At 39.3% G+C, this 16195-nt stretch overlaps 1 protein-coding gene across 6 annotated transcripts in view; it reads left to right on the top strand.

The window, feature by feature from the left end:
- The window catches only part of EPC1 (enhancer of polycomb homolog 1), a 105416-nt gene that overhangs the window by 30836 nt on the left and 58385 nt on the right, over window positions 1–16195 (top strand). Inside the window, exon 1 of one of the 6 annotated variants that reach the window (XM_045466185.1) lies at window positions 5281–5732. The exons of 4 other annotated variants lie outside the window; for them this stretch is intronic. In XM_045466185.1, the coding sequence (XP_045322141.1) occupies window positions 5580–5732 (153 nt within the window). In that variant the 5' untranslated portion in view covers window positions 5281–5579. Of the gene's footprint in view, window positions 1–5280; window positions 5733–16195 lie in introns of those variants that run through there. One more of the 6 variants, XM_045466186.1, reaches the window with a different exon arrangement.

The following is a 16195-nucleotide window of genomic DNA, read 5'->3' as shown; positions in this document are numbered from 1 at the left end:
AAATTTAGGATTTTATATTTCACAAGATGTATTATTTTTTTAATTTTTAAATTTCAATACTGCTGGCACCATTTTGTGAATTTTTAAAAATATTCTAATTCATTCTCAGGCCCAATTTGTTTGAGTTGTGTTTCTTTTACTTTTCTTTTTTTTTTTTTTTTTTCCAGTTAAAATTTGTATTGGAGATAAAGGTAAACTGAAATAACTTTGAGTCCATCCTGCTACAGTTTGCTAAGATTAATATTTTCCCTTTATTCTTTTAAGGTAGAGATAGATTACTTCTGGATACATTCTGAATATTTTATCTAAAATATAGATCTTAAATATTCCGTACAGAATTCCATGTATAAATCAACTCTGTAGAAGAATCAGTTCAGATATTATTTCTTTGACACCCTATTAAATACATTGCAAAACAATTGCAATATTTACTTTCCAATATTTCCTTGAGGGGAAAAACACATCATGAAAGCATTTCCAGTTTTTATTTTCCTAAATGTTATGTTGGAAGAATTATTTGATGCCATTGCTTTATATAGCTTATCATGAAACTAAGAAGCAGAAAGTTAGGAAAAATAACTTTAAGTGAAAATATAGTGCTTTTGCACAATGCTCCTTTATAGCCCTATATTATTTTCTCATGTTGAGATCATTATTATACATTCACACATTTTAAAGAAATTAATTTCACTTTTTCTCAATTAAATGTAAAAGCAATATCTCACTTTATTATTAACTCTATGAGGCTATAGGGATCATGTCTTGTTTATCATTGTTCTGCAGCACAAACTGCTTTACCTAGTTCTTAATAAACATCCAATCAATATCTGTTGAATGCTTGAAGGAATGAAGAATCTAGACTCCTGCTAGCAAAACTGGCATCATGGTTTTTTAAATCTTATTGTTTAATCAAAGAGAGTGTAACTTCTTTGCATCACCATCCATTCTTGCCCTCTTTCCTTCCTGCCTCAGAAGACAGTTCTAACATTAATCAATTTATACGATTCTTTGTTTTCAGTGTACAAACATGCCCACATCTCTCCCACTTTCAAAAACAACACAATCTGTGACCCAAATAGCTACCCCTTTGTCTCTGCCTCTCCTCCCTTCATTGCCAAGCCTCTTGAAAGGGAAGGCTACATTCAATATCTCTTTTTTCTGACTTGTAGTTCACTCCATGCTTCACTTTATAACCTGGATATGGGGGCTTCACTCTGGAATCAGACACTAAGGATTTCAATCTCAGCGTTGCCCATCACCAGCTTTGTGACCATAGGCAGGTTCTGCAACCTTTATAACAGGACAGATCTCAGAGGACTCTCATGAAAATTAAATGAGATAATACATTTAAAATGTACTTCCGCATTGCCTGGCACATAGTAAATAGTAGGTATTATTCTTACTGATTGGAAGTGTAATGGGAGTTCAGAGATGAGAAAGAATGGTACAGACTTAAGAAGAATTATTTTGAATTCACATAACCACTCACTCATTCTTCATATTAGGAAATTAGAACCCAGAGAGATTAAGTAGTCACAATTTTGTGGAGGACATGATATTTGATTTGGATTTTGAGGGATAATAACAATAGTTTATAATTACTGAATGTTTACTGTGGGCTAGAGACCATACTAAATATTTACATGGAATGTTTTATGGAATCTTCAAAACATTCCTGTGAGGTCGTATTTCGCATTTCGTTAGCTAGAAATATACTGTCCGTCAGGGAGAACTGAGAAAAAGGAATGAATAAAAATCTGGAGGCAGGAAAGACATGCTGATTTCTAAAGATGGTTATGAGACATACCAGCCAGAGTGAAGAGCTTGTCTTAGGCAATAATGAGAAACGATGTTGGACAGAGTTAGATAAAGTTATGAGGCCTTAACAACCATACCAAAAAAAAAATTTTTTTTTGGCTTTATCTAATGGGCAAAATAAAGAGCAGATATAAATAAGTGACTTGAGGAAGGGAGGATACCCACGGAATGGGGATTTAGGCACACTGGTTGGGTGGCATGAACTATGAAGCCCTGAAGGGCAGTTTGTCCTTCATATACCCAGGGAACCTCTACCAGCCACTATTAGTTACCACTAGCCACTAAGAGAGTACCTGCAGCTTCCTGTTAGGTAGGTGGTTAATAACGGTTTCTTGAAGGAATGAATGAATATAATTATGAATTCCCACTTTCCAGTTGGGAAGTGATGAGAGCTGGCACTATGGTTAAGGCAATGGGAATGGAAATAAGGAGACAAATCCTAGATACAGTTTCAAAGAATAAATAATAAGACTTGGGCACATATCGGACATGAACTAAAATTTAGAATCATACTTCAGGTTTATTATATATAGCAAACTGCAGTGTTAGAGCAGTTGCATTTCACACATTCTTGGTTGTGTTTTCAGCAGAATTTCTGTATTTGGTGTAAATTGAAATGAAGCACATGTCAGCATGATGATATGAGTAATTATTATTACCATTAAAACTTCTATCTCTTTACTTTCTACTCCTACTCCCTCAACCCAAGAGCTTACCAGTTTTACCACACACCTGGTTTGTTTTTGGAGTCTTCTACTGAACCCTGGCCAAATAAACCTCACCTTCACACACCTGGCAGTTGCCTTCTCTCACTGTTTTGTTCATACAGTTGCTTTCTCCCATGAATACCTTTCTTCTACTGGTTCATTGCCATTACCAACTGGAATATTAGTCATCTTTCAGAACCAAATCACATGCTATCTTCTCCATGATGTCTGATCAGCCCAGGTGAAACTGACTTTTCCTTCTGAACTCCCATAGCAATGCACTTCACCATACTGCCTAGTACTCGTCATTTGGTTTACTGGGTATCCCCTTATCAGAATCTTACTTGTATTCCCTACATTTAAGCCTGAACCTTTATTTCTGCACTCCTGGCCCTTAGGAGAGAGGGAACTGAATTGAGTATGAAGCTTGAGACTCCAGTCTTTGGGTCCTTGAAAACCCAGTAGGACCTGGGAGTCAGAAATCCAGGTCATTGAGCTGGATGGAGAGTCGCTGCAAAAAGAAAATGTCACTTACAGGCATATTATCTGCGAAAAGGCAAGCTTAATTTGTAAGCATATCTCTGAACCTGCCATGGAGGATGATTCTAGAATTTCTAGAGAACAAGGAACTGATTTGTACAGTATCCATAAGGGATATAGAAAATGTTATCCATAAGCTGTTATTTTCATGAAGTTTAAAAATATATATATTTGTTTCCGTGGTGGTTCATTCATAACTTAAGATCCTATTTTGTTCTATAAAGTCTGTAAAGACTTTGTGCTATGAAGTCTTCTACAAAATCAATGGAATTCTACTTGTGGGATTTTCGGAAATCTAATATTGTAGGCTGCAGAGGACTACTAGACTAATATTGAACCAGAACTCTTAAACTTGGCTAAATAGGTGTCTATTTCACAGTGTGGTTGGCAATTCTTGAGGCTCCCAGAATATGATACGGGCTCTCGTGGCTAATTCTTTGCACATGCTGCTTCTCTTGCCTAATATACCTCTCTTCATTTTTTTTTTTTTTTTTTTTTTTGGCAAGGTTAACTCATACTTATCCTACACAATTTTGACTCAGATATCATCTCCTCCAAAAAAACCTTCCCTGAATGCTTTCATTAGAGCCACTGCCTATGGATTGGGTGCCACTCCTGCCTGTTCCCACAATAGCCTGTGCTTTCATTATAACACTTCAGGTGTGGCAGTTTTCATCTACAGGTCCTTCTGCTCGAGCTCTGAGCTCTGCCAGTGATAAGTCATCAGCAGCATACTTAGAAGGCCACGAGGGCTCATAAATGTTTGCTCATTGAATAAATGCACAGTATTAGTATAGAAAATGTGGATGAAAGTCCCTCTGCCTCACAGAGGTAAGTTGTCAGTATGAGAATTTTAGGGTAATTTTTGAGAACTGGAGTCCGTGTATTCCTTTTCTTCTCCCCACCTGGTAGAGTGTAGCTAAACCAGCCTGGAAGATAGCAGTTTCCTATGTGCCTTAAGCAAGTTAACAGTTCCCGTCCAACCCAGTATTTAAGAATTGTGATTATTTTTACTGTGTAGCCCCAGGGAGAAAAGCAGACTTGTAAAACATTTTTCTATCTCAGTGAACGTTTGAAATTTTGCTGCCAAACCTACTAAACCCACCCTAACAGTCTTTCTGGTTTTTGTTTAACATGCCACCGGAAAAAGAGCTCTCTGGATACCTAGTTTCATGTATAATATAAACCAAAAATTAATATATCAGTTCTTCCCCTTTTTTTTCTGTTTTGATTTGGCAGGAGCACTACAGGCTTTATATGATTCAATCTTATAAAGTTTTTCAGAGAACAAATAAGTGTGAACCCATGACTATGTCATAGAAGCAGCTTTTTCCTTCAGTGCAAACAAAATCATGAGCTACATATAATGAATTGGCTGTGCAATCCTGAAGTAGGTCGTTTAAATTTTTTTTTTCCCTTAAGGTCATAGTGCCCGATAAGAACTCCTTTTGCTTCAATTACAATAAAAGTGTGAATATGGGTACATAAAATGCAAGATTAAAAAAAGACCTATTTTGGAGCGGAGAAGGATGCCTACCGTTTATACTGAGTTCAGTGGATGGGAACTGACCAAAGATTTGCTGCGGAGCCTGTCAAATATTATAATCCAGAATTTCATTAGACGAAAAATAATCGCTGGTAAAAGTTCACCCAAAGTATTATTTTGCCCCTAATTTCGTTTGTATTTTTGTTTTAAAGACCTAAAAAGCCGCGATAACTAAGACATGCATTCACCCACTGAATTTGCCATCGGTGCGCAGCGCCGTCTGGAGCGCCCCTCCTAACCCCCACCGAGGGCGGCTTTGGCCCCCCAGAGTCGCCCCCGCCCCTTGCGCTGGCCGCTGGCGGGGGTGACAGGTGCCGAGCCCGCCCACCCCCGAGTAATAGCACCACCCCGCAATTCTCCCGCCGTTGCCTTTCGCCAAGCCGGCTTGCGGCTGGGTAGTTTGCCTGCACCTTTGCCTGTCAGAAAACGGCGCGGGGAGGGAGCGAGCGTGAGAAAGTGAGCGTGTGCGCTATAGGAAGGAACAGGAGGATCGAGGCGTCGGCTCCCGGCGTCCGAGCGCCCAGTCTGCCCCGTCCCGCCCGTCCGCCTCCGGGCCTGCGGAGGGTGGGGGCCGCGAGCAGCGAGGCCGGCGGGCGCCGGGGGTTGGCGGGACGCGCGCTCCGTGCCGGCGCCCGGCCTCGAGCCCGCGCTCCCCCCCCCCCCCCGCGTGCCCGCGCCGCTGCGCGATGCAGTGTGGGGAATGGCTGGGGTTGGCTGAAGAGCGCACAGTGGAGTTTTAATGTCCGCCATGTTGGCCATGGCGTATTGAAGAGAGCGAGCGAGAGAGGAGCGGAGCGGCACAGCCTCCCACCCTCCCGGCTGGTGTTAGTGCCCGGACGGCGGGCTCTGCGCTCCGCCCCTCAAGTCCCCGGCAGCGGTAGGCGAGTGGGGACCGAACCCCCGGTTCTCCATGATCCCGCTGGCCGGGGCCGTTTCCCCAGAGCGGAGAGGTATCTGCTGCGCCTGAGATGAGTAAACTGTCGTTTCGGGCGCGGGCGCTAGACGCCTCGAAGCCGCTGCCGGTTTTCCGCTGTGAGGATCTGCCCGACCTGCACGAATACGCCTCGATAAACCGGGCCGTGCCGCAGATGCCCACCGGAATGGAGAAGGAAGAGGAGTCGGTACGTGTTAACTCCCCTGTCCGACCCAGCGCCAGGCCCCGCTCCCTCTGCTGCCTGCGGCGGCGGCGGAGCAGCATACCCACACAAAATGGCCGCCATCTTCTCTTCGCCGCCGACCCTCAGTCGCCGGCCGGGCCTTTACCCCGCCTCCCCCGGCCTCGACCCCCGGCCGCCGCGGCCCGGCGGGGCCTCCTCTAAGGCCACCCGCCGACCCCGGCCACTTGTACCCGGGTCCCGCGGAGTTCGGGAGCCCGAAAGGCACAAAGGGGTCACGTGACGAAGCTGCCGGCAGCCATTTTGTGGTCTTAGTTCTTGGGTTGGGCCTTGTGCATCCGGAGAGGGGAACGGGCTTGGGTGGCGGTGGGGGTGCGGCGAGCCGGGAGCCGCGGAGGACCCGCCTGCAGCCCTCCCGGCAGGCCGCTGGGTGGCGTTCTAGGGCCACCTCGGCCTTCGCGCGCTGCGGGCGCTGGGGAGCGCAGGTTCCGTGCACAGTGGGGGAATTTCGCTTCCCGACGGCCTGGAAAGGTGGCTGGGCTCTGTGCGGCCCCCACGGGGAGCCTCACTGGGGCATGTAATGTTGACAGCAGGTCTGTGAGGCTTGTATTCCTTTTACCCCCTGCAACAGAGTGTTGAGAGTACTGCGTGTTTGCTCGGATGACTTTTATAGAAGATAAGATTCATTTTCTGTATCTTTGGGACTTTTGCATTCATTCCTCCCCAATTCTAATTAGTCGGAGGGTAATAAACTACTATCTATCCCTGACTTTTTCTTTGATCTTTGAGACTATGTTGCAGACTTATTTTGGAGTACGTAGCTTTTCTAAAGCCTGTAACTTTATTAATAGCTTTTTTTTTTTTTTTTTTTTTTAAGTGTAAGTCTGCCTTCTGGTTTCTCAACATAGGGGAAGAAACGACCCAATTTAAGAAGATGTTTTATAGATCTAGATTTCGAAAGAGGGTCCTTACTTATCGATAACCGAACTAAAGTTAAGTGAATTCATTTTACAGAAATCTTCACATTCAGATGTTTTATATCGGGTGGGTTTCAGTATTTATTTACAGCAAATAGACATTTTATCATAGCTCTGGCTTTACCTTGTTGTGGAAACTGGGTTGAGACACAAGGATAATAGAATCTTCCTCTCATTTTCCCCAGATTCTTGACAGTATAGCTTGACGACTTCTAATCCTAAGGAATTGCATACTTTGGTTTTCAGGTACAGCCATTTAAACAGGGTGCAGCGTATTGACAGTTCAAGGAAATCAAGGAGTCGCAAGATTTGTGTGCTACAATTTTGTTGTGGAAAACTGTACTGTAATATTTCTATTTGGTACTGTAAGAACTTTAAATGTAGAAATTATGCTCTGTAATGTTGATTTTGAAAATAAAGCTCTTCAAATTGTTTGGGTTATTTAACCTTTTAAAGTAAAATAGTTCTGACAGTTGAATGTTATTTTTGAGAGTAGTGTTTTAAGTCTAACTTTACAGATAAGCTAAGTGATAAGTGCATGTAGTAGTTGAGATTGTCTGGTGTAGCACTGACTTTCAGCACTTATCAGACAGAACCTCTCTATTTTACTTGTGTCAACTTTAGAGTAGATTGGTGCCATTTATTTTTTAATAAGTGATTTGTTTTTAAAAATTAAAGTGCTTGTGACTGCAGAATCTTGTCTTTTGGTTTTATTTTTGTTTCTAAGTTTTACAGATCATACTTTCAAGTTGGGGTGTTGGTGTTATACTGCCTTGGAATTTAATTTGTAGTTCTTGTTTTGCAGCCAGGGAAGGTGGGGAGATGCTTTATAAAAGCAAGGTAGCACTACAGTACATGCTAGACATTTAGTTAAGTCTTGCTTCTGAGTATTTTGGACAGTCTCCAGCTACAACCTGAACTCCGAGCTGAACTCAACTAAAGTATCAATGTTTGTTAAACTTTATAGATAATTTTGTTCACGGAAATAATTTTGACATCTTATAGTGCAATGGATATCATTAGTAACATGTGCAGTCTCTCTGAGGAACGTGAGGGATTTTTATTTTCCTTTAAGCTACCTTTTTCCATCATCTGTTTAGAATTTGTTTCAATTTACATCCAGCCAAAACTATGATCAGTGAAGCATAGACATCAAGAATAGATACTGAATTTAATAAAAGGATGTAAGCACTACCAAGTAAATTGCTGCTGTACAGTCCTGGTTCATGTTGTCAGTAGTAGTAGGCCATATAAGTCACAATATTGAAAATAGCATGCTACACAATATTGAAAATGTAGGCTAAACATAGAAATAATTGAATTCTGAGTTAACTTTAGAAAAACAAAAATATTTTGATAATTTGTTGAAGCATGATGTACTTGTAAAGGTGAATGGTTAAAACAAACTTTTGCCTTGGACATTGAGGGTCTAGCTAAAAAAAGTATAATGGTATGTTGATCATGAAAGATGGGGCAGATTTAAATGACAGTTTTGTATATACCCCCTGATTAAGAAAGCATTTCATGATCAAAATGTATCTGCAGTATTGTCATGTGAACTCTCTGGTAATTGTTACCATATTTTGTTTCTGTGGTGAAGGACAGACAAATTCTAGGTCTTACCACTGAGAAAATAAAACTTATTAATGTACTCCTATTTAACCAATTTTAATAATATAAGCTGAACACAATTGGGCATGCCTCTTAATTTTTAAGAAACAATTTTAAGTAGAAATCCTCTCCCCAACCCCGTGACTTTAATCAATTTTAGAATTTAGTTGTTATTTATTAGTGTAGTTGGATTGAAAAATAACTCCAAATTGTAATAAATTGAAGAACTTGGCTGAGTCTTAGATGTTTAGGGATTAAATGTTTGAATTGGTACACTGTCATACATTGTAGCTTGCTAAGTCAAAAAACAACATTTGATGAAGTCTTGGAGTTGATGAATTACAGAAGTAATTTTCAAATAGGAAGTCAATAGACTGTCAGTTCTAAAATGAGATAAATGAGTCCCTTTGGGTTTAAAAAAGAAAAATTTGGATAAGTTGAGAGGGCAGATGTTTGTGCCATTATAATATTTTAACATTTTTGTTAAGATTATAATCTTAAATTTGAGATCTTAACTTTGAAGTTAGGAATGTTGAAATACTAAGTCTAGGGCCACGGCTTCTCTTTTAATTGAAGGGATAACTTTGCAAGATGTTGGTACTATTGGTGTGTTTTTAATAAAATTGATTTATGTTGGTTAGAATTGGAGCTTTACATTAAAGTGTAATTCTGCTAGGAAAGACATTCTGAAAACATTGGTTTTAAAGTGATAATAAATTGGAACTACCTGGTTCCTATAGTGTAACTTTTTCATTGGGCTGTCCAGGGTGTTGTGGCTCTATTATGAGTGGAGAGTTAACCTTTCTACTCCTATTACCTAGTCTGATTTGGGTAGAACAGGTGATGTAATTGATACTACCCTACACAGCTATCTTTGAGACTGTTAGAAGTAGGGTCTAGCCATTATAATCCAGCACCTTGTTTTAATTGGGTTCTATCTGGACAAAATGGTCTCATACACCTGCCTTTCTCTCCTCTTAGAACTACCATCCATTATTAGGTCCTGTATATAATGTTATTAGATCCAAGTTAAGGACTAGTTATAAAGTGGATGGGTTTTTTGTTTGTTTTTAATTAGGGATAAATTGGAAATATGTATATATCTCTGAAATGAGGAAAAATAAGTGTCACATTTTCAAAAATTGATAAAAGTCTAGTTTTTCTACTTTAAATGATCAATTTAAATGTTTTCTCATTTTTGAAATAAACCAAAAATCTTTTTTTTCCCTTTAAAATTTTATGAACTAAAATTTTTTTAGTCCTTGTATTTGGAGCTGTAAAATTAGATTTCTTCCTTCTTTCTTGGAAGTGAAGAAAAATATGTGAAATCTCAGTTACAGTAGAAGCAAAGTTTAATTTTTACAAATAGTTTGAATTAGAAAGGACTCGAAAAAATTTTTTTTGCATTAAGTAGCCAATAACTAGTCTATTTAAAATCAAAGATAATTGAGAAGCAATAGTAAAATTTAGTGTCCAATTTCTACCTGAAGATATTTTTTTAATTTATTTTTTTAGGTAAGCTATATGGCCAGCATGGGGCTTGAACTCATGACCCTAAGATCAAGACCCACATGCTCTACTGCCTGAGCCAATCAGGCCCCCCCCACCAAGATATTTTTGAGGAATTTCTAAGTTCTAAGGACTGCATGGAAATGATTCTGGAAGTAGTGAATTCCCATGATATGCATATAAAATTTTGTGATGGTATATTTTTCTAGGGTAAAAGTTCATATTTGTCCATCAGTTTCTCAAAGCATTGTTAACAAATTGGAGCAGAAAGCTCAAGATTAAGGGCTACTAACTCTCCTAGAAATTTCAAGTGAAGTCATTTTGGTTTTATTAGTATGACAATTCTATAGACTTATTAGAAGAAGGATAATTCTATCCTTAGCTATAGGCAACTCAGGAAGAGACGACTCTTTTCCACCCCTCCCCCCCTTTCTTTCTTAATTGGCTTAAGGAAGAGACTACTCTTAACTACAAAAGGAACCTCTTGAAAACTATGGTTCCTAGGTGCCTAAAGAGCTCTTGTTTCAGTGTACTACTTGATATTTAAAATTTTGGATTAATACCATTTGAACTTAGAGTTCATTTTCTTATAAAACAATGGTAATGAAAACGGACAGGCTTACGTATCTACCATGTTTTGTAGAGGCTTTGTGATCTGTAATGGAGTTTGTGCTGAACTACCATTTCTTTCTTTTAATCAACAGTACTTAATTAAAAATACTGTCTAAATGTAAGGTAGCTAAATTTTGTAAACGAGGAATAATCTGTACTCACAGGTTCATGAATTTGTGGCTAGATTAAGTATTAAACCAACAGTCCTAAAAACTAGGTTTTAGTTTTATATTTTGCATACTACTACATCATGGTAGTAAAAACAGATGAAAGATAGAAAGATTTGGAATCTAATATATATGATTCAGTTTTCCTAAAAAGTTAAGGGTATTTCTTATCAGCGGTTGGTTAAACAGCAGTTTTAAAGCAAAAGCTAGCATTTAAATGTATATTTATTTGATAGAGAGTACATGTGCATGCTCATGCTCTTGAGCAGGGGAGGGGCAGAGAGAATTTCTAGCAGGCTTGACATTGCCCTGCGCAGAGCCTGATGCAGGGCTCCTATCTACTGACCATGAGATCATGACCTGAGCCAAGATCTCAGTTGGTTTAACCAACTGAGCCACCCAGACACCCCCAAAAGATAGCATTTTAAAAGTAACAGTAATACCATGGGATGAAGACATAGTTTGTAATTCTGCTTCTTAAGATAACCAGCAAGGAAAAGAGAATTTTATATTGTAATTTGGGAGTGAAATGAGTTGTGAGCTTCTAAGTGCAAAGTGGTATGAAAATATGAAATACAAAGACAGGAGTAGAGTATGTCTTTTACTTTTTAAAGTAAATTTTTGAACCCTCAAAGTATGATTTACATTAGTGTTTTGTAAATTTTTTGTAAGAATATATCAATTTATTGGGAAATCGATGAGAAATGATTCAAATATTTTAAATAAGTTGCTAGAACTACTTTCAATGAGTTGCTTGAAGCTTTGTCGTCTGCGACACATTTGTAAATTTTGGCAGGTCTTGATCAAGTTTATGTAACTTAAAGCCTGCGATTATAGGGAACGATTTTGAGTTATTGAGTGTTTCAAACATAGTGGAGACCCAACTTTATACGTTTAAATATATATGAAGTGAATTTCATCCACCAACCCCAGTGTAGTAGGTAGATGAAAAACAAAAACATGTAGTTAAATCTATTATGACCCATTATTTGAGTTGTAGCTTTGATGAATGGGGATATAATCAGTTCTTTGAAAGGTTTGGGTCAGCTTCTGTTAATGCATGGTGACAAGTTTGCTGAATTTTGTTAACAGATTATTAAAGCAGATCATTTTGGTTGAATTCACTTCAGTATAGAGTTCTGGCTGAAATGACATGGCCTTAGAGTGAATCCAGGGGTAAAGATAATGTGAGATTTAAAACATCCCATCAATGATTTAATAGTTTCAATTTTTTTTTATATATTGGGATGAATTATTTTCAGTATTTTAGAACCACAAGTAGCAGTTGTATATTCTCTGAGAAAATGTATTTTGGCTTTTGTGGCTTACTTACATTTACACAATCCCTTGTATTTGGGATTATCCCATATAAATGTGTTAGATATGTTCTTTGTCCTTGTAACGTTGTATGTAGTTGCAAAAAGTGTGTCTTTAAATTTGGGTAATAATTTGAGAAAGACAATTTTATTTTTACATTTTTAAAAATATTTATCTTTGAGAGAGAGAGAGGGAGACACAGAATCTGAAACAGGCTCCAGGCTCTGAGCTGTCAGCACAGAGCCCAACGCAGGGCTCGAACCAACGAACCATGACATCATGACCTGAGCCGAAGTCAGCCACTTAACCAATCTGCCCAGGTGCCCCAGGAAAACCAATTTTAGACTCAAGGCCTTGTGCAGCTTCTGACAGTTGAGTGTATGCACACCTGCTTCCACTCACCCAGGTTTTCTTAACTGCAAAGTGAAGTAAGGCTATAGTAATTTCCTGTTGTAATGAGTATATTATGGTCTGTTTCCAGAAGTATTTTATGTGTTTACAGAATAGTCATTCAATCTTGAATTAGTTAATAATTTCATTTGCATATTATATAAACATAATTTACATGGAAATAAAGGTAGTCTGGGTGCAGGGATAATTGGTTCCAGTTTAGTCCAGAAAGACTCACAAGTTCTAAAGGATTTAAAGAACATAAACAGGTGCTGTAGTCACAAAGCTTTTATTGTTATGAGAATTTGAAATTAGAGCCAGAATTGTGTAGTTGTGGTTGCAAATTTGTGTTTCACCTGTAAGAGTCTAAAGGGAAACAATATAAATATGGCTGTTTTGAAGTCTGAAACAAGAATTTGATCATTATTCTAATAGATAGGTGGAGATATTTGAGATGAGGTATGTTGTACACAGACTGAGAAAATGTAGATTAGCCCATTTTCAATCACTTTTGTGGCAAATACTTGTGCATTTGCTTTGAGGCAAGGATTGTTATAGTTCCCGTGGTTACAACACTGAACAAACAGGGTTCCTTTTTTCATGGATCTTACGTTCTAGAATATAGGCTGTATTAGGGCAGGAATTTTTGTCTTGCTTTATTTCACTGATGTGTTTTCAGCACCCAAAAGAGTGCCTGGCATGTAGTAAGTGTTCAATATTTGCTTCATTGAATGAATTCTGTAATGGGGAAACACAAAAAAGGCAAATGAAAGTAAAAACTGTAACTCTTATGTGGCAGTGGAACAAGTTAATTTCAGATGGAAGGAGGAAGATAGAGTTTTCTTGGCATAGATGGTCAAGGAACATTGGATCTGAACCTGGAATGGTGGGAATGAGCCAACCCTTTGAAAATCTGGGTGAAGAACATTCCAGGCAGAGAGACCCACAGATGCAGAGAATATGAGGTAGGAATAGAAGGCAAATATGACTAGGGCGAAATGAAAAAAGGTCCTCTGAGGACCCAACGATAGTCAAGAGTCTATATCTGGTAAGGTATTATAGGCTACTACAAGGAGTTTGGATTGTTCAGAAATGAAGTAAGCCATTAGAGAATTTCAGGCAAAGGAGTGCCATGATCTGAAGTCATGTTTTTCAAGATTATTCTTGCTATCATATGGGAGAATGAGGCATATTGAGCAAGAATGAGAGTTGGTGACTTTAACTAGGGTGGTGGTAGTGGAGATAAAGAGAAATGGATGGATTTGAGGTATATTTTGAAGGTAGAACCAGCAGAAGTTGCTGGTGGATCTGAATGTATTAGATGGAGAGAAAGAATCAAGGATTAACTCTTGATTTTTACCTTGAGCACCTGGATGGTAGGTGATTAGGCCACTTACTGAAATAGGGACAGAGAAGGGAGGATACAGAAAGAATGGATGTGTTTGAAGTGCCTCTTGTCCATATTTAACTGGATATGTAAGAGTGTAGTGAATTAGAACAGTCTGCACTGGAAGTGTATGTAATATTTTAAAGTCATGGGTTGGTACTATAAATTGGCAAGTCTTTGGGAGATGGCTTTTAAAGCTGTGCCTTGTGGCTCAGCTAAAGGAGGAGCTATTAAAGAAGTAAGAAAATTATCAAAGTGTTTCAAGAAAGGAAATTGGTTAACTGTGTCCACTGAGAAGATGAGTAGGAGAAAGTGATTGTTTAATTTGATTACATGTGTGCCATTGGCCTATTTTGGTGGAGGAAGTAGAAAGGAAAGCCCAGTGAGGATAGAAGAAATAATGAGAGATAAAAGAATCATGGCAATTGTAGACGATGCTTTGCAATAGTTCTGCTATGAAAAGGAACAGAAAAAACAGGACAGTGGCTAAAGTAGGCTGGGAGATCAACAAATGATTTCTTTTAAAAATGAGTTACATTCATTGGGTGTAAATGTAATTAATTTAAAAAATAAAATGAGTTACAAAGTTTCAGCAGACACAAAGGGAAGGTAGGAAATAAATGAGGGAAGCAAAGCTAGTCCTCAGTTTCCCCATCTCTACCACCTAGTTTCCAGGCTTCGAGCATATGTGGAGGAGATCCCAAATAGACCCTGGCTGACAGCCTCCTTGAGTTGGAAGAGAGAAAATTCAGAGTTTGGGGAAGCTGAAGTGGCTTCAGGTCAGGGTATCAGACATGCACAGAGAGCTCCAGAGATTCCCTTGAGGGTGGCTGAAAACTGATCTGAGCCTGTCTGAGGAAACTTCGAAGGCTGAGGCAAAAGCAACTGTAAAGAAGTAGGAGGGACAGTCCTGGGAGCTCACACAGGACTAGGAATGTGTTGTGTTCTCACTAGCCAGAGTGGAAAGACATCCTAATAACATGGGGCATCAGGTAAGATTTCTCAGAAGAGTTACTTCCTTAGTTTTAGGGCCAAATTAGCTCTAAAGACTGTTCAGGATACAGCCTAACAAAGATTAAACACTATTCTCAAAAGGATCAGACTAATTACAGGTAACTTAACTGTGTCCCAGAATAATGCTGAAAAATATTCAAAAGAATACTAGAAGATCCTACAACATAAAACTTAGTGTTTAGCATCCAATAAAAAAATTACCAGGTATGCAAAGAAGCTGGAACATACAACTAACGACTAAGGAAAAAATACGGAAGACACAGAAGTAACCCAGGTAATAGAATTAGTAGACCAAAATGTTAAAAGAGTCATTATAAATAGTACACTTAGTGTAATAGTTGGAATGATGTTGTTAAAAAGGATAAAAATTGGGGCGCCTGGGTGGCGCAGTCGGTTAAGCGTCCGACTTCAGCCAGGTCACGATCTCGCGGTCCGTGAGTTCGAGCCCCGCGTCGGGCTCTGGGCTGATGGCTCGGAGCCTGGAGCCTGTTTCCGATTCTGTGTCTCCCTCTCTCTCTGCCCCTCCCCCGTTCATGCTCTGTCTCTCTCTGTCCCAAAAATAAATAAACGTTGAAAAAAAAAATTAAAAAAAAAAAATAAATAAAAAGGATAAAATAATCCTATCCCCTCTTCCACTGGGGACTTTGTTCCTAAAAACTATTTCCTTAAAACTGTCTCTCCTGGATCAATTTCATAGAGGGGGTTGGTCGCTAATTAGAGGAGAAATACTTCTTCCTCTTTAAAAGTAAGAAAAAAGGCAGATGTGAGAAAAAAAACTCAGTTCAGTTGTTAGAATTGACAGTGGGAGAATGAGGTAATTTATTCTATGATTCTGTTTTCTCTGTGAAGTATGAGGTGAGGTCATCACCTCAGAGGGGGGTGGGACCTTAAGACAGATGAAGGTATGTGTGGGAAAGCTGACTTACTAGAGAAATGTGGTGTGATTGATGGATGAGCTGAGGGCTCAATATTTGTGATCATTTAAAGTGAGACCTGTCAGCTCACTTCAGCAGTTGAATGCAAGCATCAAAATTGAGTTCAAGCACCAAGTAGGTATATGATAGGGGTTTTGGGGCGTTAATGTTTGCCCAACAAGTACAAAGGAAGAAGAGAGGGATGAGAAGATTAGTGAGGTAGATTGTCATGATAGACCATGGAATCTAAACTGGGTGAGCAGGGAAAGGAGATATCAAGAAGCTGATGAATAGTGGAGAAGTGGTAGGAGTCATTGGCATAAAAGGTTTTGTGGGAGGCAACTGCTGGAATAGGTGAAACTAAATCATGAGGGTGGTGGTTAAAAAGTGAGACGCTTGATTTTGGATGTCAGAGTTGGCACAGTTACTAGTGAAGGCAGGAGCTAGAATATAATCACAGGAATGGTGGCTAAGGTGGAACACAGAAGAAGATCAATGTGGGTGAGAAGGTCATGATGGCAGAAGTGTAGTTAGTAGTAGTTGAGAACAAGACTGGAAGCTCTGTGACTCG

Source organism: Leopardus geoffroyi, chromosome B4 (assembly GCF_018350155.1).
Source record: "Leopardus geoffroyi isolate Oge1 chromosome B4, O.geoffroyi_Oge1_pat1.0, whole genome shotgun sequence".
In the NCBI taxonomy this organism is placed as follows: Eukaryota; Metazoa; Chordata; class Mammalia; order Carnivora; family Felidae; genus Leopardus; species Leopardus geoffroyi.
This window is presented reverse-complemented; position numbering and strand designations above follow the sequence as displayed.